At 40.9% G+C, this 23,696-nt stretch overlaps 1 protein-coding gene across 10 annotated transcripts in view; it reads left to right on the top strand.

Annotated features, from left to right (window-relative positions):
• Positions 1 to 23,696, top strand: part of GRB10 (growth factor receptor bound protein 10) — a 144,679-nt gene that overhangs the window by 116,061 nt on the left and 4,922 nt on the right. For 6 of the 10 annotated variants that reach the window (XM_063399300.1, XM_063399290.1, XM_063399324.1 and 3 more), the window contains 10 exons: positions 4,416 to 4,572; positions 10,311 to 10,426; positions 12,469 to 12,543; positions 15,607 to 15,744; positions 16,224 to 16,334; positions 17,593 to 17,691; positions 19,164 to 19,241; positions 19,896 to 20,012; positions 20,875 to 20,941; positions 21,911 to 21,998. In XM_063399300.1, the coding sequence (XP_063255370.1) occupies positions 4,416 to 4,572; positions 10,311 to 10,426; positions 12,469 to 12,543; positions 15,607 to 15,744; positions 16,224 to 16,334; positions 17,593 to 17,691; positions 19,164 to 19,241; positions 19,896 to 20,012; positions 20,875 to 20,941; positions 21,911 to 21,998 (1,046 nt within the window). Of the gene's footprint in view, positions 1 to 2,397; positions 3,177 to 3,200; positions 3,555 to 4,415; positions 4,573 to 10,310; positions 10,427 to 12,468; positions 12,544 to 15,606; positions 15,745 to 16,223; positions 16,335 to 17,592; positions 17,692 to 19,163; positions 19,242 to 19,895; positions 20,013 to 20,233; positions 20,378 to 20,874; positions 20,942 to 21,910; positions 21,999 to 23,696 lie in introns of those variants that run through there. The other 4 variants (XM_063399307.1, XR_010080592.1, XM_063399342.1 and 1 more) reach the window with 4 other exon arrangements.

The raw sequence follows: 23,696 nt of genomic DNA on the forward strand, positions 1-23,696 counted from the left end.
AACCTTTTATCTATTAGATCTCAGTCAGAGGGCCTTCTGATAACTGATGCTTCCTTCTTATGTTTGGTCATAAGAAGGGTAACACAGGTTGGTCTGCACTGACATAAATGACACTGTTTAATTTCAGATTGTAGAATGCAAATGTAAATCTATTTGCCACTGAAGATTTTCAGCATAACATCATGTAAAAGAATGAATTTCTGTAATTATTGTATACAGTCATAGGTTTTGTTTTGAAGAAAAAGGAAAGAGCATAAAAAGTGGAGAAGAAATGATTTGACCATCACATGACCGCTTGGGTTTTCTGGTTTTTGTTGTTGTTTTCTTTTCCCCTTCACATTCCTTAAATATTTGCATTACTTGATACACACAAAATACTGCAGTGAGGTTGAGGAACTGAGGCTGGAAGATGAAACAGCCATGAAGATAGTCAAGATATGCAACCCATTATATGAAACCACTGAAGTAATGAATATTAATGTTCTTTTAAATTTTTAATTTTTTAAGTCTTTTTGTCTTTTGAAAAAAGAAAAGAAAAGCTTGGGGGAAGACTTCTTCCCAGAACAATGGTGCAGTCTGTTATCTGCTCCTTTGCGCTGTAAAGCACTGAATGTTCAGCCAATATAGTGCTCTGGTTGGCTTAGCATTCTTAACCTTAATTTTGAATAGAAGGTGCCTTGTGCTGCTGACGTAATTAGGGCCTTTTGTAAATCACTGTTGCAGGCAGTCTGCTGTTGCATTTCATTGCATTTCTCGGAGGGATGCAGGGCAAAAGTGTCAGACTAACTTTTTGAACCTCTCATCAGACTAAGTGTTTTCATTATTACAGTATTTTATTCAAATGAATCATTCTTCATTTTCCTTTGTAGCTAATAAGCCTCAAATCAATTTTGGAAGTGAAACAGTGTTTCTGCTGAAAGAAGTCTGAATAGGGAGCCCCTAAAATGGGAGGTGCTTCCTTAGGGAAAAAAAAAAAAAAAAAGTGAGAGAGTTGGATTTGACCAGTTGACTTTAAATTCAGTCCCCTCTGTGATACAGGAACACTGTTTTCTGCATCTTTTGTCACAGAAACTGTCAGAAAGTTGGAGGTGAAGCTTTGTTGTCAAGGTGGTTTCGTATTTGTGGTTATACTTCATAACTCTTCAGCATTGTGTGGGGGCATCAAATCCCCTTACCTTCCATGTAAGCCTCATAGGGGCTGTTGCACTCTTTCCTCTGCAGAGGCACAGGGTTTCATCTCACTTCTGCCTCTCTCCCGTCCCCTGGGGCAGGGTCAGCTCAGGCCATTACATCCCCTCCTGATGCAGTGTTTTATATCTGTGATGTCAGTGGTGATACATGGCCTTGCACTGCCCTTGATGGCAAACACAGCATTATTAATAGTCAGTGAAGTTAACCTGCTCGTCGCTGCGTTCACGCTGCCCACCCACTGCACTCCAGTCCCTGGGCTTTAAAGGCACTGTTAACACCGAGGGCTGACTGGTCCCTGCTCTGAATGGTCTGAATTAACATATCAGTGTTTGTAACACAGCTCCCATAGTGGCTGTGGTGTGGGGACAGTGGGTGCTGCCTCTAGGGCCTGGCTCTCTGGAGGAGGGAGCATGGCCTTACAGTAGTTGCACACCACACTGGAGCCTTGGGTATCCAATAATTAGAAATGCTGTGGGACTTCAGGGAGGCTGGCATCAGCATCAGCTCTGACTCTGGGCAAGGAGGGAGAGGGTGGGACACGCACCCATGACCCCTTTACTTCATACCGAGAGAGCACAGCAGAGAGCACAGCATGAGTGAGCATAAAAGACAGCTGCAGCTTTCTTCCAGTGGCCACACGGCATTAAGGCTTTCCATGCTTGGGAGCAGAGGAAAGTGCGGTGGTTGTGTTACAGCTCTCTCTTTTCCACCTGCGCGGGACACAGAGGCACCCTCAGCAGAACAGCTTTGCCTCTCTTTTGGGGCTTGGCACTGGCAGTGATCAGGTGCGGTCTGTCCTGCCTTGTTCCCAGCAGGAAAGAGGGGAGGTTTGTCCTCCAGTGTGGCAGAAGTGGCGATTGCTGTGGCGTACTCCTGGTTCGGGCTCCCCTGCGAAACCTGAGGCGGAGAGCAGAGGGCTGTGCTGCTCGTGACTAATGAATGAATGATGTCACCAGGTTGGTTCCCGAGGCAGGAAATCCATCCAAAAGAGTTTCGTTTCAATAAAGAAAGTGCAGTTAGGTGCACAGAGTAAGCTAAAAGTGGAGAGAAATTTTTTCACCAGCAACTTTTCGGTCCAACCTATGGCTATACTTTAGAAAGTAGAAGAAGAAAAAAATATCAAGCGGGTGTTAGTCCCTCCCATTCCCCACTAAAACAAACAAAATAGCTACTTTCTGTGTTGTTGCATCCCGGCTTTTCGGTGTGCCTGCCCATCGTGGGAGGGAGCACGGGAGCTGCGCTCCCTGCTCGCACGCTGCGGTGCGATGCCTGGGCTGTCCCGGGCATCCGTCCGCCCGGGTCCCGTCCCGCGTCTGCCGAGCGGCGGAGCGGGCCGGGCCGCCGCGGGTGTGCTGCGGGGCTCTGCTGCGACACGGCGCTAGCGACACAACGGAGACTTGCCCGCAGGACAGAAAACGGGGCCGCCCCCACGCCCAACAAATTCCTGCGTGTGTGAGGATGCCTCTGGCTTGGCTAAGCGTTGGCAGGAGCGCAGCCGTAACATTGCACAGCACGCATGCCTTCCCCAGAGCAACCGGGATTCCCCCTCCTCTCCTCTCCAGAGCCCGATCTTGAAAGAGCTGGCTCATCCCTGCTGTCAGATGAAGCCGTTTCCTGAACGCGCGGGTTTGAGTCACTTGGGCTGGATGAGGCTTTAACTCCTCCCTCGCCGGGCTCGAATTTGTGCCCAGCCGGAGCACCGGGGAGCCGGGGGTGGGGCGGCGCCGGCCGTGCCCGCTGGCCCCGGCGCGGTGGCACCGGCGGGGCCCGGAGCGGAGCCGAGGCGGGCGGGGAGCGGCGGCGGAGAAGTTCAAGTGCCCAAGTTGCAGGCGATGACATCAGCGCGGGCAGGCCGGGCTGGGGCGGGATCGGCACCGGCGCCGGGGCAGCGGCACACGCGTGCCGGGCTCCCCGCACCCCGCCCCGCGGCCGCCCCGGGGGTCTCCGGCGCGCCGAGGTCGTCACAGAAACCCCACATTTCCTTTGTAATTCCTTCTTTTTCTTTTGGGAGGTGGGGGAGGCGGGAATAATTTGGAAGTCTGATAGTGTGTGGGAAATGATTACATCAGTCGGAGGGAGGGCTAGGATTGGTCTGCACGGTGTGGTTTGATTCACTACCGCAAAGATTGCGTGTAACCCTTTGAGTGGAGCTCTGGCAGAGTTGTTTCCCTCCCCAGAACAGTCCCCATAGCAGGGGCTACGTGACAGGTAGGGTACGGCCGCCCCTGACGCCGCCGGCACCCCGGGCGCCCAGCCGCAGGCTGCAGAGGGTCGGCGGAGGCACAGAACTAACTCTCAAGAGGCAATCCCCATTTAAAATGCCATCTTGTTCTTCCGACTGCTGCCTTTTACGTGCCGTTGAGGTAAGATTTTCCATATCGAATTACCCTCCAGGTTTTTGTTAGACTCTCCTTCTCTCGCTAGGATGCGGAGCGTTTTAAACGCGGAGTTTATTTAAATCTGGGAGCTGCACATTTGCCCGGAGAAATAATTTTGCGGGAAGTGTCTCTCGCGTGAGCAGAACAATGCAAAGAGGAAAGCATCTGTATAATTCAGGAGGTGGGGGAGAAGGTTCTTGACTTGTTCGCTCATCCCCGTTGATATTTAGGATGTGCAGCGTATGCACATTTGGTTTCAAACTACTTTCAAGCTGGGATCAAAAGAGAAGTCAGGGCAGGGAAAGAAATGTGTGGACTGTGCTAGGTAATTGATTTGCCGGCAAACTGCAAGTGGGACTTCGCCACATGAAACAATCAAAAGTTAGTGGGGAACAAGAGAGCCTTTTTTAATCTTTGGGGTCTCGGCCTGCTCCTCTGTGATTGTTCGGAGGCCTCCGATGGGATCGCAGCGAAAATTGTGCGCGTTTGACTGGATGTGATTTCTCTCGCCCACTGTTGCCAAAGTACTCTCTCGACATTGTTTCACGTTTGCTTACCTTACACAGCTTTATACAGAACCTGCTCTCTCAGTTTTCCTGTGTACGTGGTCATATTAACCCTGCTGAATCTTTGTTTAGTGCAGGGAGGTGTTGGGGAGGGGGGAGGGGAAATAGGTCTAGGGGGCATGGAGAGAAAGTGTTATAAAGTGAATCATCCATTTCATTTGTCCTGGCTGCCAAGGTGCTTGGAACCCTCACACCAAGAGGATGATGCTTTTCTGCAGTAGCTGTGTGGTTTGCCTATGTTCAGAGCTGTTGATCTGTAAGTGTACCCTTTATGTTGCAGGATGTAAAAGTCTTTAGTGAAGATGGAACAAGCAAAGTGGTCGAGATTCTAGCAGACATGACAGCCAGGGACCTCTGTCAGCTGCTCGTTTACAAAAGTCATTGTGTGGATGATAACAGCTGGACTCTAGTGGAGCATCACCCTCACCTAGGATTAGGTAGGGAATGGTCAAAGGGGTGGCATGGTTACCTGGGAACATAAAATATGTGTAATTCGTATAAATGTGCATCCAGACGGAACGTTTTCTTTTCCACTGCTTTTATTTGAACAATTAGCTGAAGTCACATACGTGCTTTCTGTGTATTACAATTTGATGTGTTAAGCGTTTAAGCTATTTAAAGTCCTTCCCCTTATTTCCCATCCTCTGTTTTTTTATTATATAAAAAAAAGAATTGTCTAATCTTCACGCTAGCGCTCTGTTGCTACCTTGCTGTGTCTGAAGCTATTGCAAATAAACAGCTTAGGCAAATTAAGCTTGATCCTTAGAGTACAGTCCTATGAAACAGCTCAGCTCATCACCAGCTGGGAGACCTGGGTGAACAGACTCAGCCTTACGTACCTACAGTAATGCTTATGAAAGCTTGACATGCTGAGGTGGGGGAGGGGGTTGGCTAAACTTGACTTCAGGCAGGGAAAAAATGGTGGCACCACCCGCAAATCCATGGGCAATTTCTGGACCAGCGGTGGTATCTGCTCTCCAGGCAGCAGCTCCTCCACCTGATTGAAATTAAGGTGTCATGGTTACAGTTTCAAGAAGGCAGCAAGAGGAAGAACCGCGGGGAATTAAATAACACCATGAATTGGTTTAATTACAGTACCTGAAAGGATCTCATGTTATTCAGTCTTGCTTTTCCTGTTATTTTGTGGCACTGATTAGTTACAGGGTTCTGCTGTGCAGCTTGCAATAGCGTATCGCTCAGATAATGCTACCTATAATTCTCCGTAGCATACAATAACACTTTAAAAAGTGTAGCATTTGGAGTATTAGTCGATATACTTCATGGGGAATGTTTTTTCTAGAAAACAGAGGAAGACAAATCATAAGCTGCAATCGCCAGCACTGGAATTGTGAATGCTATCTGTAGCTAACAGAGAGGGTTTTATGTCTAAAAATGTAATTCAGAACCCTTACGAATAAAAAAAGGAAATGGTTTGCTGGAAATGTGATGCCTTAAACCAGTACTGTTAAACACTAATGAAATCACTGCTCTGCAGACTAACACTTAAAAAAACTCCAAAGACATAGGATATTCTGGTTATGTAGTGGTTTTATTCTCTCTCCTAATGTAGAAATAGATGAAAAAATCAACATGAAACCCTCACTGGTCTATGTCTGTGATATACTTTCAGTTCTGAGGACATAGGATGAGGTGAAGAATTAAGGTATAAATTACAGAATCTTTATCTCCGTAGCTTAATACGCCACATGCGCTTCTAAAAACCTTTACAAATTTTCAGTTTTATCAATGCTCATTAAACTACCAGGCTCTCTTTTTCTATATTCTCTTTCCCATCACTGCTGATTACCAAGGTATTGTGTAAACAGAAGCCTTCTCCTTTGTAACCAACATCCTTCTCCTGCCAGATTCATTCAATGATGCCACAATTCAGTGTTTGTGACATCACAATAGCTTCCATGGTGACTAATTGTGCTGTCAAACTCTGGTGTGTGACATCTCTGAATGAATCGGGCAGGAGGCTGATTAGGAAATCAAAAGCTTCTGTTTACACACAAATAACTTGGTAATTAACAATGATGGGAAAAGAGCAAGATACTTATCGGGCTGCATTTATATACATGGGGACCTGCCTGCCTTGGACCTCTGTTTCACACTGAAGCACAAAGCGGGCCCCAGAGAAACGGGGTGTGCAGGTTGGGCTTCAGCAGCCACCAAACCTTGTTCCACAGGGCTGTCCCCAGGGCTGTCCCCTGTACGCCGTGCAGTAGATCTGGGTGAGAAGTAGTGCAACCTTTAGAGGGGTGTAAAGGCAACGGAGAAAGAAAAAGATATTTAAAGAATTCACAAAAAAATGTAATTATACAGATCTGACATATTTGAAAGGATGAGGACAGAAAAGGGAATAAATTAATTCATTTAACAGGAGACAGCATCATCCAGTTTCTTGAATTTGGGGTCTAAAGTATACATATTCAATAAACTTTAAATACCAATTTTTATGCATCCACCAGTTTTGGTTGCAGTTGGAATTTTTTATTATTTGGCTGCTTATTTCTACCTCCTCTGTAGCTTAAATGCTTTCCTGTATTTTGGAGACTGTCAGATCAAGTGTAATCTGCAACCTGGATGAAGCTATCATCAGGCATCTGATGGTCCATATTTGTTCATATAGATATAAGATTGCTAGTATAAGTAGGAAACAATGGTGAATAAACACTTAGCGTGAAAAGAAATATGATTAAAGAGCAATCAGAATTTGGTGTTTCTAGAAGACATTTCTTACACAATACATCCTTGCTGACTTAATGCTCTAGCTGATAGTCTTGAAGCTCACAAAAGAGGGGAGTTCCTTCATTTAGTTCACTATCTTTTTTTTCCTCCCCATATTTTGCCCGATAGTACTTTCCAAAAGAGCTTGGTTCGCAGAACCAATTCATTGTTTTACTGCTGAGCAGACTGGGGACAAGATAGAATATTTGAAGCCAGCTGCATATTTATCATTACGTTGGTCTTTGAGTTCACACTTTGGAGGGAACCCTCACCTCACTGTTCACTTCATACACATAGCCAAGTATATTCCATAAAAATAAATGTTTATATTCCATATAAATGTGTGCTTGCACATAACTTTAAACAGCTATTTGACTGCACAAAATATTTGTGTTCTCACTGGAGGCAGTGGTGTGACAATTTGCCATCAGACTTTCTTGATTTGGCATTTGAAAGTTGTTCCTGCTGCACTGTACCGCTAATATCTAAAGCACGTTGTAGTCAATATTTAAGCAGTCTATGAAGTTTGAATTGGTCCCATAATTTCATTTGCTGCTTTAAGTATACCTGACCTGTTTATAAAATGTGGTGTTCTCCCTGTGTTCTATTCCATGCTTAACTGTCATTAATTTAGGATGGGGACAGAGTTCTATGTACTGGACATTAACAAAAATAATAATGCTGAAGACATTCACATGATTGTGTGTGTCTGGACACTGAAAGAATCCCTCCCTACCTATAAACTGCATTTTTCCAGTTCCAGAATCGTGCATCTTACTAAATACAGTTGAAGCAGGAGAGAACATCGTAGGGCTCTGAAAAATGTGAGGGTTAGAAGAAAGCATTGCTGCAGTTTTGTACCTAGATTTTTTTGTTAACATGCATTGATTTCCCTTAATATGAGTGAATTAGAAGCGGAACAGTTAACAGCGCTTGCTTAAATGCAAAATCAGGGCAGGCTATTCTGTACAGGGGTCCACCTGTCATTTGTAGTGATTCTCTGATTAAGAATTTTGGGCTATGCCTGTGAGTCGTTCATGATGGAGGACAGCTCCTTTTCCCACCTTGTATCACTGCTACAGTTCAGTAGAAATTCTGATAATCACGTAGGTTAACTTGGGTGGGGTGGGGGGAAAGTCTATTCCAGGAAGTGTGTAGAGGAGACTGAGTGGGGCCTATCAGATGAACTGAAAGGACACATTTGTGGTCACTTCAACAGCGATGCCACTTGAAGACAGACTGACCTATTGAACTGAAATTAGCAGGCTGACATCTGTACCTCTAGTTTTGTAGCAGGAAGCTCAAAGCAGGGCTGAGGCTGAGTTGCTCGTGTGTCAAGTTCATCCCAAGTTTGTACCAACTGAGTGCAAATTACCATGCACTTCCCAAGTGTACAACTTCTACGAAGTAACAGCAAACTGACCAGGACTAGCTTCCCTTTTTTTGCATGCACGTGCTATGAAATGCTATACCTTTTCTCCAAGTTGGCTTTGACCATCAAAATGAAAATATAAACATTCAATGAGCCAGAGTATCACCACAGAATCTCAAAAGGGTCTTGATGCAGTAACAGAATACATCTAGGTCAGTTGTCTAAAGCATCTAAGAAACAGGCACTAAGTATATTTACACAAACTAAACATTGAAATACAAAACCAATTGACAAATGTTCATCTATACTTCATTTCCTCAGAACAGAATAAGCAGTTTGTTCCTGACAAGTAATTTTTAATGTGTTAGGAAAACAAAGACCACAGCTTTAGGTGGTGGCAGAATAAGGCTGTAACAGGACATGTTACAGGTCTTTTGGGGTTCATACTGTGATGAAGCTTCATACCAATGTAATAAAGCATTGGAAAAAAGGAAGCATAATTTGAAAAATAAGCCCTTCACCCTCATAGTCCTCATCACAATGTGGAGATTTGACTTCACCAATTGCTTAAAAATCATGATAGTAGCACCAGATTAGCAATACCTGAAACTTTATCTGCAAAGCCCCTAGAAATGTGTAGGTTTAGGTGATGAGTGCTGAGGTGGTGCCAAATGTCCTTTATTAACAGCCGCCCCATAGCAGTATTGCTGCACACGTTAGTCAAAAGAGCTACCCCTTCAAAGTGGTGTTACACCTGATTCACTAAGAAACAGCTCTTTGTTCGAGAGCAGCCCACTATGGAGATTTTTCAGTGTTAACCCCTTTGAAAACACAATCTATAGCAAGGCTGGAATTTACAAATGCACAGTAAATGCTGAAGTCATCAATGAGCTGGTGATGACTGACACATTAAGTGCAGGTGAAAAAGATGATGGGATCATTCAGTCATAGGTTATATTTTCAATCAAAGAGCACCATGTAATCTTGCTGAGTTCAGTAATTCAAGTGATATTCCAGAGCTTGCTCTTTTTGAGATGCCAATGACTGCTTGCTTTCTATTTTGAAAACACGCCAAGAGAACTGGGGCACCCTGGGATTTCTTACTGTAGGAATACAGGAATTGCAGGAACACAAAGTGGGGAAGGGACTCTGCAAACTTCTTTGGTCAGCAAGTCACAGGCATTTTGTTTAAAGCTTTGCAAAAGTTATGTTTTGTTTGACCTAATTTTTAAATTTTGTATTATATAAGGCATGAAAGCACTGACTGGTTAAAACTTTTGAAAAATACCTAAGTATTTTCTCAGAAAGTTCTGAAGACTTGTCAAGATAATGTGTTCATTAAGTAGTGCACACTTAGCCAGTTGCCTTCTTTCGAGTTACTGCTTTCAGTGAATTGGGTTTGTTAAGCTATCTGTTCATGCTTTGATGCGCCAGTCTTTTGACCAGAGAAGTGGTGGTTATGGGGAGTTACCTTGTAACCAAATCTAGAGCAGAAAATTGCCCTGTCATGTGTACAAAACATTTGTCTCTGTCAGTATTCCTGTAAAGTAGATCCTGTGACCTCTTTCATAATAAACCCCATTGTCTAGCATCTACAATAAAGGCCTGAAGTTCACCTTGAAATGAACTGGTTTTATAGAGTGTGATCAAATACAACACTGTATTTCTGTGATAGTTCAGGACCTAACAGTGGCCTTTCTGTAACTTTTTCCCCCTTAAACCTGTCTACCTTGCCAGTTCCACGGCACACAACCAATGCCAAAAGCAGAGGTTTGTCTATATTACTGTAGCTACTGCATACACACAAAAAAACCCTATTCCTTTCTCAAAAGTTTGTGCTTATGAAGCCCTGATATAGGAATTCCTTGAAGAACACTACTATATAATGTTAAACTGTGTAATACATTACAAAGTAAAGTATTGCGTCATGGCAATATGGTTTGAAAGCTAGAATGTGTTTTGCCAATTTCTTAAAAGGTAACAGAATCACACTGGGTTGTTTTAACTTCTGTTCTTAGTTGGTCTCACTCCTCCTGGTTGGCTCTGTGTTAACATCTTGTTGTTTTTCCACAGAGAGGTGCTTGGAAGATCATGAGCTCATAGTTCAAGTTGAATCCACAATGGGAAGTGAAAGTAAATTTTTGTTCAGGAAGAATTACGCAAAATACGAATTTTTCAAAAATCCCATGGTGAGTCTCATTACTTAGTTGTTTACACCACAGAGGGGTGGATTGCAATAACATTGCTGGGCACTGTTATGTCTTGAACATTTATTATTAAAAAATAGGCAACCAAGTAATGGAATTCTTTCCAAAGAAATTTTAACCAATGTTTAAATTCCTTGTACTTTCCTCTCAGCCTAAAAAATTCAAGTGTTTTCAAGTTATCAAATATATTTGTTTCAAAATGTCTGTAGTTACATTGGAGAGCAACCAAGACAGGGAAATCTTCATTGGTTTAAGAAAAACAATCAGAAGGGCAATTTACTCTTTATCATCAAAGTTACTTGATTCAAAGCAAATTCATCACATAACAAGCAGTATCCAGACCTTTTAATTTCTGACTATAATAATCAATAAAACACTCAACCCATCTGGGTAACCCCTAAAGCCCCTACTCCATACAAGGAATTTCCAGTTTATCATTGCAAATATTGAACGTTGTTTCACCTATGGCTGTGCTTTACTAGTGTGCTCTGCCTTCTTTGCTGATCACAGTTGCTTGCCCTCTCTATATCCTTGGTACACTCATGCTTGAAAAGTACTGTATGCCATAGCTGTACCTATTCCTGCATTTGTAAGATCCTTTGAATGTTGTCATTTTAAGCTGGTTACTGTGTAACTGCTTATCTGAGGATGACTTCTTCACATTTTATCTAAACAATTAAAGTTGGAGCAGACTGTTGGCATGAACCAGTGTCAGCTGGTGCGACCCATCGAGATAGCTGAGGAAGAGTAATCAGGTAAACAGAGTAAACAGAGGTAGTTAGGCAAGAACAGATTTTGGGTCACTCAGGTATCTGTGGTGCGAGAAGAAGAAAAGATACACGAGGTCATGTTTAAATTCATTGCTGAAGTAACTGCAGGTGATAAATTCATTCCTTTGCTTGTAGATGCAAGTGCACAGTTGCTGCAGCCTCGCACGTGTGCTTGCATGTACATTTGTCATCTGCTGGTGCTTGTTTCAGAGTCTGTGCCTTGACTTACTCTTTGAAACGTTTCTGTACATGGAGTGTTCCTAGTTTTCCACTTCTGTTGATCTCACCATCTGATAACCTAAGAACATCTGAGCATTGTACAGAAGTTTTGGTATCATAGGAGCTAGCGCATCAGTTTCATGTGGTATATTTTAATTAATAACAGAGCATGGGAGTTAAACCCAGAATGCTTGGCATTCAGTCCCAGGCTCCTGCAATCACAGAATAAATCATTCTTGTGTAAGAATGCGAAGGCTCCCTATCCGTTGCATTAGCTGTTGCCATATGGCACTGTTTCTACTCAAGAGAGGCTGGTAAATGTTAGCTTTCATAACTCATTGTGCAACTTACCTGGCAGAAGGGTGACTCCTCTTCAGCCCTTCTCTTCATGCCCTAAAGTCTGAAATTTATATTGCGTGAAGAGTGACAAATGTTCTAAACTGGAAATGTTTTTGTTGTGATTCATCTTGTTATAATCAGTCATTGTTTTATTTCAGGCATTTCTGTATGTCTCCATGCTTCAAGTAATGTTTAAAAACTTCAAGAATGATTTCATATCATTGCTGTGTATAGTAAATTCAGTGTACCAAATTACACAGGAATTTTACCACATAGCAGACAAAAGGGGAACTGGAGGAATAAATCTGAAGTCAAGTCATTGGTGCAGTAAGCAAGGAGTCACTGCATACTCAGCTTGCAGGACCATTCATCCTTTCCTTCCCAAGAAAGGAGAGGCTGTTAGAGATCCCCAAAAGCCCTCAATAGAAGAGGAAGTGAGAGGAAAATGCACTTACAAAATGCTGCATATCAGATATTTTAAAAACGCACAATCTGTCTGCATGGGCATCTGGTGAGCAGAAGGAAGGGAAGAACTACACTTGAAAAGCCTTAGCATTACTTTCTGTGTCAGGGGATCTCCAAATTGATTTAATAGTGATAGTTCCAAAAAAATTAATGACCAGAAGAAAATGTCACCAGTTCTCTGTAAGTGTTCAAATATAATGTGACTTCCAATTGTCTTCTTTTTGTGTCTAGAATTTCTTTCCAGAACAAATGGTTGCCTGGTGCCAGCAAACAAATGGCAGTATCCCACAGTCACAACTTTTGCAGGTACCGTAAATTATCTGTATGGACAAAGAAAGTTTTGGAATTGGAGGGGGAGGAGTTGAGAGGAAGGAAGGAAGGAAGGAAGAGAATTCAAAAGTCTGGAAAACAGTCAGTCGGAGAAATATCAGTATAGTGAATTAGCATATGGGGCTAATGTTGAAAATACCTGACAAAGATGTTACCCAGTGGCATTGAGGTCTAAATGGTAAACACAGAGTATTCATAGCTATAGTCATACATATTTGTTCCATTAATACTCAACTTACTCCGTGGGTATTTCGTTTAGCCACTAACGCTACTCGCAAACAGTCTTGGCAGATATATTTCTAGAAAAACAAACATACCTTTTATAAAAGGCAGAACAGAAGTACTCTTCTTTACTCCACATCATAGCACAGGAGAAAATGTAAAAATGCAAGTGGATATTAGAGGATGAGTTTGAGATGATGAGAGGTTTTGCTTTTGCTTTTTCTGTCCCATGTTTGTGCCTGGCAAGAATTGACAATAAGGACCAACTTCCCCATGGTTCAGCCAACTAGCTGCTCTTTTGTATAGAAAAATAATGCTCTAAGAAGTAAGTGCAAGTAGAAATTTGTACACAGTATTTGCAAAGTAATCCCATTTAAAGCTCCCCAGGTTAAATTGCCGGGGTGTGTTCCTTACGCATTTGTGTTGGTAGAGTTGTGCAATCTGTGTGGTGGTGGCATGTGTGCTGCATTTATGCTGAAGTTTTGGTGTCACTCTACAGTTTCATTCTTGCTCATAAAGGAGTCGTGGTGGTGGCATAGTTGGTTGACCTTCAAGGATGGTGCTGGAGGGTGGGCTACCTCTCTGACCAGTAACTGGTTCAGTTAAATCTCTCAATTTTAGCACTCCAATCTAAACCCATAGTCTAAATCCTTTTCACTTCACTTTTTTTCTCAACCTGTTTTCTCAACCTCAATATTCAGCTCCAGAGCCAAATTAAAACACAGTTTATTAAAGAAGTACTGTACTAAGAACATATGACCATGATACCTGGAGGACAGTATCATTAGTAACAGGCAAATTATAAAGCACAAATATATGAAGAATATAAACATACAATTAACTGATTTTAGCTTGATTTCTGTCATTTTGCATGTTTGCAAATATGCATTGACTCTGTTCAAAGACAAGTTTCCACTGACTTTTGATCCAGAGCACTCATTTTGTCCCATAACCATACCAAAGTCCATTAAATTCTGGTTCCACATTCACTGAGAAGAATTTAAAACATTAGATCTGGGAAACAAGCAAAAGAAAAAAAAATCAAGCCAATTTCTGGAATTATAAATGAAAGTCCTGAGCAGTGAGGTTGTAATTAGGGACCAAAACTGGCACGGAGTGGCATTGCCACAGACTGGTAGGAAGAGAGGTCTTCACACCTTGGACCTTTCTTCCTGTAGCTTAAGTGGAGAATTGAATTTGCTTGTTAATACAAGCAGCAGGACTCCCCAAAAGAGTGAGATGTTCTTGAAGATAGAAAAGTTTTGAGGGTAACTCAAGTACTAGCAAAAGGAAAACCTCGTGAGGTATCAGTTTGCTTCTGGGAAGGCTCAGAAATGTACAGTCTTGGAGAAGCATAAGTCATGGGGGTTAACAACACAAGAGGGTAGGGGAAAGAAGGTGAGCAGATTCCCTCTAGTTCATTATTTACCCATACAAAAACTATTTTCGTTAAAACTTTTATATTAAGTACTTCTTTTCTTTTAAAAAAGACACAAACATTTTTCAGAATTTCAATGGCAGTTGTAATTTATTGAAAGTAAACCTCCTGCAGCCTAGTAGTCATTAAGCATGTTGTATCTGAGGCCACCTTAAAAACTGAACAATTTCTCTGGTTTTAATTACACACGTAACAGGGAAGAACATTAAATGTCATCTCATGATATCATATACTGCATTAAGAGCTAGTATTTTTAGTCATGACAATAGCATTAAAACCAGTGGGATCTGCTTTCCTTTGTCTCAACCAGGCTCAGACATGCAAAAATCTTACTATCTTAGTTTATGTTTGTTTTAACTGACTGGACAAAAAATAATCTATTGTCCTTTTAGTCTTTCCCTTTCACAGCTGAGAAGTAGATTCATAGTACAAATAGCAAGACAATTAATTGTTGTTTCTCATTCTGTTAGAGGACATGAGAAGGAGGACTGGAAAAAAAATTAGGGTTTAATGCAAGTAAGAATTCTCACATAGGGTGCTGTTTTGGTTTTTTTATCCTGTGGACATTGTCCACACCAAAACACAGCTTTGAAGAATTGCAGAGACATCAGGTTTATGCATTTTTCTTCATACTTGTTGAATTTATTAATTCGGCATTTAACTTAATGATCAAGCCCTCTGTCATTTAAAAACTTGGCCTGTTGTAATAAGGGAGCAATCCTTCAGTTCTCCTACCATAATTAATTCTTCCTTCCTGTGATATATCACAAATCAAATTATTTTCTATGTGGTCTCTCTGCTTATGTCAAGAACTTAAATTCTTCTCAGTCCTGAAGTCTATTATAATTGGTGGCACTTACTTGACTGCTCTGCATCCCATTTTCAGTTAAATACTCTGTTGTCTGTTATACTCCTTGTCTTGGGACAACTTGAAATCCTGAAATAGTCTGTTCCCTTTTAGAAACTTTAGCATAAAGATGGAGATTTTGGCCAATATTTTCAAGTTGGACAACTTGCCAAAATTGCTGTGACAGGGTGTTATTTTAAGAATTAATAAGCTTACTTTCTCTCCCTTCAGGCCAGGTGCAAGACAAATAGGGAGACAGAGAAGCAATAGCTGTTTTGAGATTTAAGTCTTGATGCAGAGAATAGGAAGGTATCAGTTGCAGGAGGAGATGGCCAGGTAGAAGCAATGGAGGAGCAGGAATATATGTTTGGGTCATAAATAAGATCAAACATCTAGGTCAGTTGAAGCCTAGAAACTGCACCTCAAGTCAGCAAAGTGATTTGCCATTTTCTTCTCCATTCTGCAAATACAGTGAAAATTTTATAATTCATCCATAGGATACAATGTTCATCTACATTTTCCTCTCCAACAGAACTTCTTAAACTCCAGTAGCTGCCCTGAAATTCAAGGTTTCTTGCATGTGAAAGAGCTGGGTAGGAAATCATGGAAGAAACTGTTTATGTGTTTGAGGAGATCAGGACTGTATTGTTCTACAAAAGGAACTTCAAAGGTAAGATTAAAAAAGAAGTTGCACAGTAATTTTTGTTGTTTTTTAAAAAAATCTCCCATCTTTTGTTCCATAGAAAAAGATAAGTAAGGCATGATCAAATGACAGTCAAGCCCTGGGCTCTCAATGCACAAACACAGCCATACAGTTTCATTATAAAATAAAACAAACCAGCCAGGCAACATCATAGTGGCCACTAAAGTTTTGCTAACCTTCAGATTTCTCTGGACCAGTGTAATAGGCCAGGCCATTTCTTCTGCGATGGCTTTGCAGAAGCGTTTTGTGAGGTTCCTGTCCCAAGCCCTTTGTGCTGGTAGGCCGTAGCTAAGGGCTGTGTGCCATGGCCACTCGAGGCTGCCTGCGAGAGGAGCTCTGTTCGTGCACTGCCCTCTGTTGGAGGCTGGGCTGGAGAGACTGCAGAGCTTGCACAACACCTTCCAAAACCGTTCACTTACCTCTGCTACATCATGTTATTTCCCCAGGAGCCAAGACATTTGCAATTGTTGGCTGACCTAGAAGACAGCAATATCTTCTCGTTGATAGCAGGCAAGAAGTTGTACAATGCCCCTGCAGAATATGGATTTTGTATAAAGGTAAATCTTCTCACTGAGTTCTTCCAAAGTTCCAGACTGTGTTGGTAGCTCAGTCACCCCAACCCCCAGCTAAATGGGATTTGTATGTAAAACTCTGCAAGCCTTTTCTGTCACAAGGACTTGATCTTTAACATCTTTCATTTGGCAGGCATGTCCTGTGAATCTTGTCATCATTTTATGTGACACTTTTAACACTTTATCTGGTGCTCCTTTGGTTTGGGAAATTTTTGTGCAAGAGCAGCTCAGTGCTGAAGCATGATGTGCTTGTGAGGTGGCCTTGGTTCACCTCACAGATGAAAGCTTTTTCCAAGTCCTCTAATCAAACAGAAAAGTTTATGTGGACAGCAAGTACCAAAACTATATAGCAGCAAAGGATCAACCTCAGATGGGATGCAATTTTACCATTATTGTGGGCCAGAGGTTTGCCTTTATTTAAAGAGGAAGACTGTCTTGGAAAAATAAATATAAGAATAACCAATTGGCTTTGAAGATCTTTAAAACTGTTGTGCTGAAAGATTCATTTGGAAAGTATTTCAAAGGTTTGAAAATTGTAATTTTCTGAGTAGAAAGTAAGGCTGGGAGCTAGTTTTATGACAGTAGGAAGTAGTCTCCTTCCTAGCAGCCATTCCAGAGCTAGACAACAAGAGTTTGCCTCAAAGAGACTGGCTGCAGGTCAGATCCTGAACTGATGGAAGCAAACTTTCAGTTTCCCTCAGTTATGGAAACTTTCATCCTTCATTTCAAAATGGGGGTTTATAGAACTTCTCACAGATTTCAAAACAAAACAAAACAAAAAACCCACCAGACAAAACCCAAAAACAAATAAACACAAAATTACTAATAATTAAAAACAAACAAACACACTCCCTCCCCACCCCCACTATCAAAACCATGCCCGGATCTGGTTCTAGTATGGCCTGAATACCTTGTTCCTATAAACTGCTAGGACTGCAGGTTATTTCAAACCGTAGAATCATAGAATACCCTGAGTTGGAGGGGATGTACAAGGATCAATGACCCCAGCTTCTGAAAGTCAGGAGGCATCAACATTTGATCTTGTTGGACCCAGCTGAAAATGTGATTTCCTTCAAAGCATGTTCAGCCTCTCCTGAACTTTACATTCAGCGCAGTGGGATCTTTTTCTGGCTACTTAAGACTAATACTGTACCTTGCCTTTACCCTGCGTACAGTGATTTTAAGCTTACAGTGTTCATGGTTTTCTAATGAATGTATCTGACTTCCCTCTAATACTTTAAAGCCAAACAGAGTGAGAAATGAAACCAAGGAACTGCGGTTGTTGTGTGCTGAAGACGAGCAAAGCAGGACGTGCTGGATGACTGCCTTTCGACTCCTCAAGGTAGCTAATCTCTTCTACTTTTGCAAAGCTACACCTGGAGTTAAGTGGCATTTGTTATTTTGTTCATGAGAAATTACCTATGTATTCTTAAATATCATCTGCTCCAAAACAATATGGGTAAGAGCAAAATGCCAAGCAGACCTGTCCCACCTAAGAATTTAAACACGGGACCGAGATCTGTTCCTTCCACAAATGAATCAAGTAGAGTTTTAGTTTTGGATACAAATTTGAGATATGTGAATGAATTAAAAAACCTGCTTAAAAAGGTATTTTCAAGTTATCATAAAGCTAAAGCAAATGTTTTCAAAATGGTAAGTGGTTCTCTTTACCAGAACAAAATGCCTTTAGCAATTTCTTTTTTTTTTTACATTTTTCTGAAGGTTCTATTAGAAGAAGTAATAGAAATAAGTAACCCTATATCTTGGTGCAAGTTACTCGTATCTGAGAGCAGACAATGAAATTTTGTGATAATATGATAGGAGGCTTCACTGCTTTTTGAAACAAAATCATGATGGAGGAAACTGAGGAGAAAGCTGACTACTTTGTCCTCTTTGAAGGAGAGAACTTCCTGATCTTCATAGGAAAATGTGCATAAATTCTGGTTTGGTTCTAAGTCTTTTTCTGAATGTGCTGCTTTGAAAACTGCTGTGTTTTTCTCTCTACCTTACTATGTCCTATGTACGGAGAAAAAAATGACTTTGTTTTTAAGACACACCAAAAGATGATTAAAGGTGTACAGTCAGTGAAAATTAAGGCTTTGCCTCAAGGCTGTGTCCATAATCCTCCTTTTTATTCACCATCTCATTTAGCTTTCCATACTCCTATATTACCTTGTTTGGAAATTGTATAAACTGTTTCAGTTAGAACATTCAGTAAGCAGATGTGGCTCTACTTCAGCACTAGGGAAGGCACTGAGTAGGTTTACCTACCATCCTAGCTACTAATGTTGCTAAAATTTTTCATGTTCAACCAAGGGCATGACTGGAAATCAATCACTTTATTATTTTAAGGATGAGAAAAGAACCAAGTGATAGTGAACTTTATTGAAAGAGCTAGTGAATTAGAAAGGTTCTTATTTTTTATCATTATGCAAACTGAGTTTGAATGTCTTGTGCAGATTTTTTTTAAGTTCTAGAGGGTAAAAAGAAGGAAATTAATATGTGTGTTCAGATTTCGACTGAAAGCTTGTGTTCTACAGGTAAAATATGGTGGTAGCTGAGAGTGGCAAAAATAACCTGTGTAGATATACATATCACTCAAATTTGTATTTTCTTAAATAAAACCTTTTATGCATATTTGCTCTTTGATTGCCACCTGCCAATCATTATTGCTCAATGCAAATGGTTTTGGGAGAGCTTCTGATAATAAACTGGTGGCATCTTGCTCCAGTGTAAGTGGCATTATGAAATCACTACAGTTTGTTTCCTAGGGCATATATTTGAATAATAATGGCCTTGTGTTTCTGTTGGCAGTATGGAATGCTACTGTATCAGAATTACAGAATTCCCCAGCAGCGAAAAGCCATGCTTCCACACTTTTCCACTCCAGTAGTAAGTGATGAACTTTACCTCACTGATGTATGATGTCAGAAAAGATGCATTTGCTTTTGCATTTTAAAAGTGGAAAATTTTACGCTAAGAAATGTAAATTCAGCATTGTGTAGCAAATCAATGTAAAGTTCATGTTTTGCATGAGTACAGTTTCCGTGGTTGGCTCTCCATTATCTTAGGCTTACATGATCCACATGATTGAAAGATCTTGGCTACGTCATGCTCTTTGAGATGTATGGCACAGAGACATCTGGCTGTCTCTGCAGAAGCCAGCTTAGGTCTGGCAAAACTAACACGTAGATTTCCTAAAATATGTTGGGCCAAGAGCTGACTGTTAATTACCTAGAAGGGAAGAGCCTATATTTGGATCCCAACTGGCCCTGAAAATGACTGGAATATAGTAATAGGGCAACTTGAGCAAACAGATTTTATTCTGAGCCTTTGAATTGTCTTCCTCCCCTACAGTCAAAAAAGAAAAAAAATCTATTTTTGTGTCTGTGAATCTTTAGAAAGGGGAAAAAAATAAGATGTATTTTCTGTGCTGTTGAAGGAGGACTTTAGACAGTCTTTTGAAACCAAAACAGTCTGAAATGAAACTCTCAAGCTGGTTTTTCCTTTCCCTGTTTTTTGAAACAAGTGAAAATTCCTTTTCAGAGAAGTGTATCTGAAAACTCACTAGTAGCAATGGATTTTTCGGGGCAAATAGGAAGAGTTATTGAAAATCCTGCTGAAGCACAGAGTGCTGCCTTGGAAGAAGGACATGCTTGGAGGGTAGCTATCTTCTCTTCTTTTCTATTTTTTTCAATCAGTGTCTGTTGAGAGCCAAAACACAGAGTGTGCTATGATTTTAGTGCAGTGCTGGTCACAGTATAGCTTAGCTCCGACCTGAAGCAATCACACTGCAAGCATGCAGATCTGAAAGTCAATATCCATCTTTAGCAAAACTGTCACATTCACAACAACCTTCTACCACTGCTTCTCTGTCCCCCTAGTGTCCAGAGGAAAGTTGAGGGGGAAAGCAGACCCACCAGAACTTTACTGCCAGTTTGCAAAACCAGTCTCTGAGGAGGAATATGTCAAATTAAATGCTTCCCCACATGGAAGAGGCTGGGGCTCTGACTAATGGCTTGCTCCCAGTAAGTTTAATTGCAGAATATACAAGAGGCAGGACCTCTTGCAATGAAAACTGATGTAACTTGTTTGTAGTGTCTTGTGGACAGACAGCTGCAGTACAAGTTTTCCCACATGCTCGTCTTTTAGGGAAAAGGAGTCATTACTCAAGCATTAGCTGGTGCTTTATGTACGGGAGGGAAATACTGCTTGATTTACGGAGTGCCTGGTGTTTTGCCTGAGCAGAAACATATCAGTCTTTTCTTTTTTTTCTGTCTTTTTTTTCCATTTTTTTTAAGATACTGAGCTTTCATCATTAACATCTGGCTTGTGTTTTAAGCCAACTGAGATGAGATGCTGCTTGTAGATTAGCCCCCTTCAAAGTTGCATTTCTTTTTCTCATCCTTGCATTAAATCTGCCCAGCCCCCAGTTTCCTGTAAATTAAATCTATATTGCATGTGCACTAATTCTCTTCTCCTGAGGCGTTGGTGTGGATTTAACGGTAATTCATTTTCTCTATAGAAACGTAGCACAAGAATGAACATCTTGGGTAGCCAAAGTCCACTCCATCCTTCCACACTGAGTACAGGTAAATTCTGATGGTTTGTCACCATAGTATCAGAGGCCTCTGTGGGTAAAGAAGAGATACATTTCATACAGACACAGAGTGCAGCTGTGTAGTGTGAATGCCGTGATGTCAAATACAATCCTTATCATTAGCTTCATTAACATGCCTACCCATATGGACACCACAGAAGGAACCTGTTTTCCTTTGATGGCCCACTCAAGCTTTTCTTTAGGACTAGTCTTTTGAAACTCGTATTTTGTAAAAAAAGACACTCCATAAATGTTTCCATTTAAAAGAATCCAGCAGTTAATTTGCCATTTTGGACAAGGAAAGTCAATGAGTGATCTTTTAATCTTTAAAGAGTAGAAATGAGAGTTTTCAAACCAGAATTTGTTCCATAATAACTGAAAAATGTGAAATATGCAAGCCCTCAACATTTCTTTGAGATTGTAAATTTATTAAAACAACATGAAATTTCATATTAATATCCTAGACTTCTTAGAGGAAACACAGCTATTTTCTGTTAACAAAATTTTAAAATACCATTTGAAAGACAAAACAACAAAGATGAAAAATATTGGGGGCTAACTTGACTCTTGAAAGCACCATCTAAAGTGCATTTCTTGATTTGAGATCTAGAGGGATTTGTTTCTACCTCATTAGTTTATACATCAAGTTCTAAGGATTGTTAGTCCAGTATGTTGAAGAAGCTATGAGAAAGCAGTATTACAAGAGACTTCTCTTGTTTACCTAATTGTACAACTGTAAATTGGAAAATAGATGGAGATAATGCCTCTCTACTTGGTATATTAAGTAGATGCAATTTTTGGTATTGATTCTTTTTTTATATAGGTTGATGGAAGATACTTTATATTCTGTAAGAGAACAATACCCACTTTTAAAATGTTTAAATAATTAGTATGTGGAAAAAATGGTTGTGTATGTAACTGTTTTTAACCATCCCCTCCCTCTTCTCCCTCTCTCCTCCAGTTATTCATAGGACACAGCACTGGTTTCACGGCAGAATCTCTAGAGAAGAATCTCACAGGATTATTAAGCAACAAGGGCTTGTAGATGGGTAGGTATTCTTGTTGTTCAGTATTTATGATCTGACAGTAAGCTTTACAGACGACAGCACAACTTTTGCTGTAATGGTTTACAGGTTTATGAGCACTTCTGAGTAATCTGATTGTTGAGTAGTCCCATTATAACCTGCCTGGATTCCAAAAAGTCAGTGTGTGCTTGTAGGAGTGGATCCTAACTTTTAATTTGAAAAGTAAAATCTTAGGAATATACTTAAGTGTCTTTCTTTTTTTCCAACAGAGGCAGTCAAGTTTTAGATGATGTTAGAATTTGAAAATAGTCAGTTCTTGTAATCTGCATTGAGGACCTATTTTTCAGAAAAAGCTGTACCTAACCGTTTGCCAACAAATTTACAATCAGCGATCTGTGCTCGTCTGCATGAATCAGAGCAGCTAATGGTGCTTGCTCACTATTTGTATTCTAGAGCAAAAAAATGGAAGTACCTGTTCCAGCACTCTCTAAAATGTCTAACAGCTGAGATTTAGGTATCTTCTGGGCATCTCTGCTTTCCTTATTTATATGGAGGTATGGTTATTGAAGGGAATTGCTTGAACTGCATTCTGCATTGTTGATTTGTAGGATGGGAAAGGCATGGTTGCCTTTGGTTCATTGTCTTTACTGCTCTCAGGGTTAGGGCAGAAACATCAATGTTGGCTTTGCAGGAGACAGTGAAGTTCAAACCTTTCTTCAGCATTTTCTGATTCAGAAGCAACACTAATCTTTCTGAAGACTTAAATACATTAGGGGAGTACAAACTGGTGGTGCATATATATATATTCATCAAGCAGTGTTTGCTTATTTTGTGGGGGGTTTTGTCTAGGCTAAGGCTGGACAGGAGGTTGTAGCTAGGCAAGTCCAACAGAAAAGAGAAGCTGAAAAAGCGAAGGAGCCCTGCTGACTGTCTGAGTTTCTGGTTTTCTCATGTTATAATCCTGGATTCATTTTGTCTTGTTGCCTTAGGAATCCAGTGGCCCATCCTTCCTGAGGTCTTCATAAATGTGTTCATGTGTTTGATGCTGTGTTAAATTTGTGCCTAATCAGTTTACTCACTGTGGAATGTGAAAATTGGTTAGTTTGGCCATAGTAAGGTCCACCAGCAGTGACAAAAGAACCATGTTACCTATATGCTCTGAGATCTAAGGATTATGATTTTCAGGGTGGAAAACTCTTGCCTATGTTTTCCTGCTTTGTGTGTTCTTGAACAAAAGAAGGTAGAAAGTTAACAGTCTCCTAATGGTTCATGGAAGAGGCTCAACACTATATGCAAGCAACTGATGCTGTGTCTTGGGTATCTGGAAGTTCTTGCTGAGGATGCTTCTCTCTTGGTAGTCACTGTTTGTGTGGAAGCTGATTGCTTGCCAGAGGTTGAGCAAACAGTTGCAGTATCAGTTGTGCAGTCCTTTGCTTTGTGCCACCAGCTTACAGTACCATCTGAAACATCTAGATGAAAAATAATTGAGATACCTGCATGAACTGCAGTAACCAGAGGGCAGATAAGGTCTTCCTCTCTCACACGGATCCTAATTTATAAAGGCTTTTGTCCCTTTTCCACACATCTGTCCTTCCTAGGATTAGAATGGAACATTCAAATAACATGCATGGTTTCTGAGAGTGGCAAGACATGCCTGTCCCTGACTACTGAACTGACTCTAGTTATGATGGTGCATTTTTGTGGTAATGACATTGCTCAATC

The sequence above is a fragment of the Prinia subflava genome, chromosome 1 (assembly GCF_021018805.1).
Source record: "Prinia subflava isolate CZ2003 ecotype Zambia chromosome 1, Cam_Psub_1.2, whole genome shotgun sequence".
In the NCBI taxonomy this organism is placed as follows: Eukaryota; Metazoa; Chordata; class Aves; order Passeriformes; family Cisticolidae; genus Prinia; species Prinia subflava.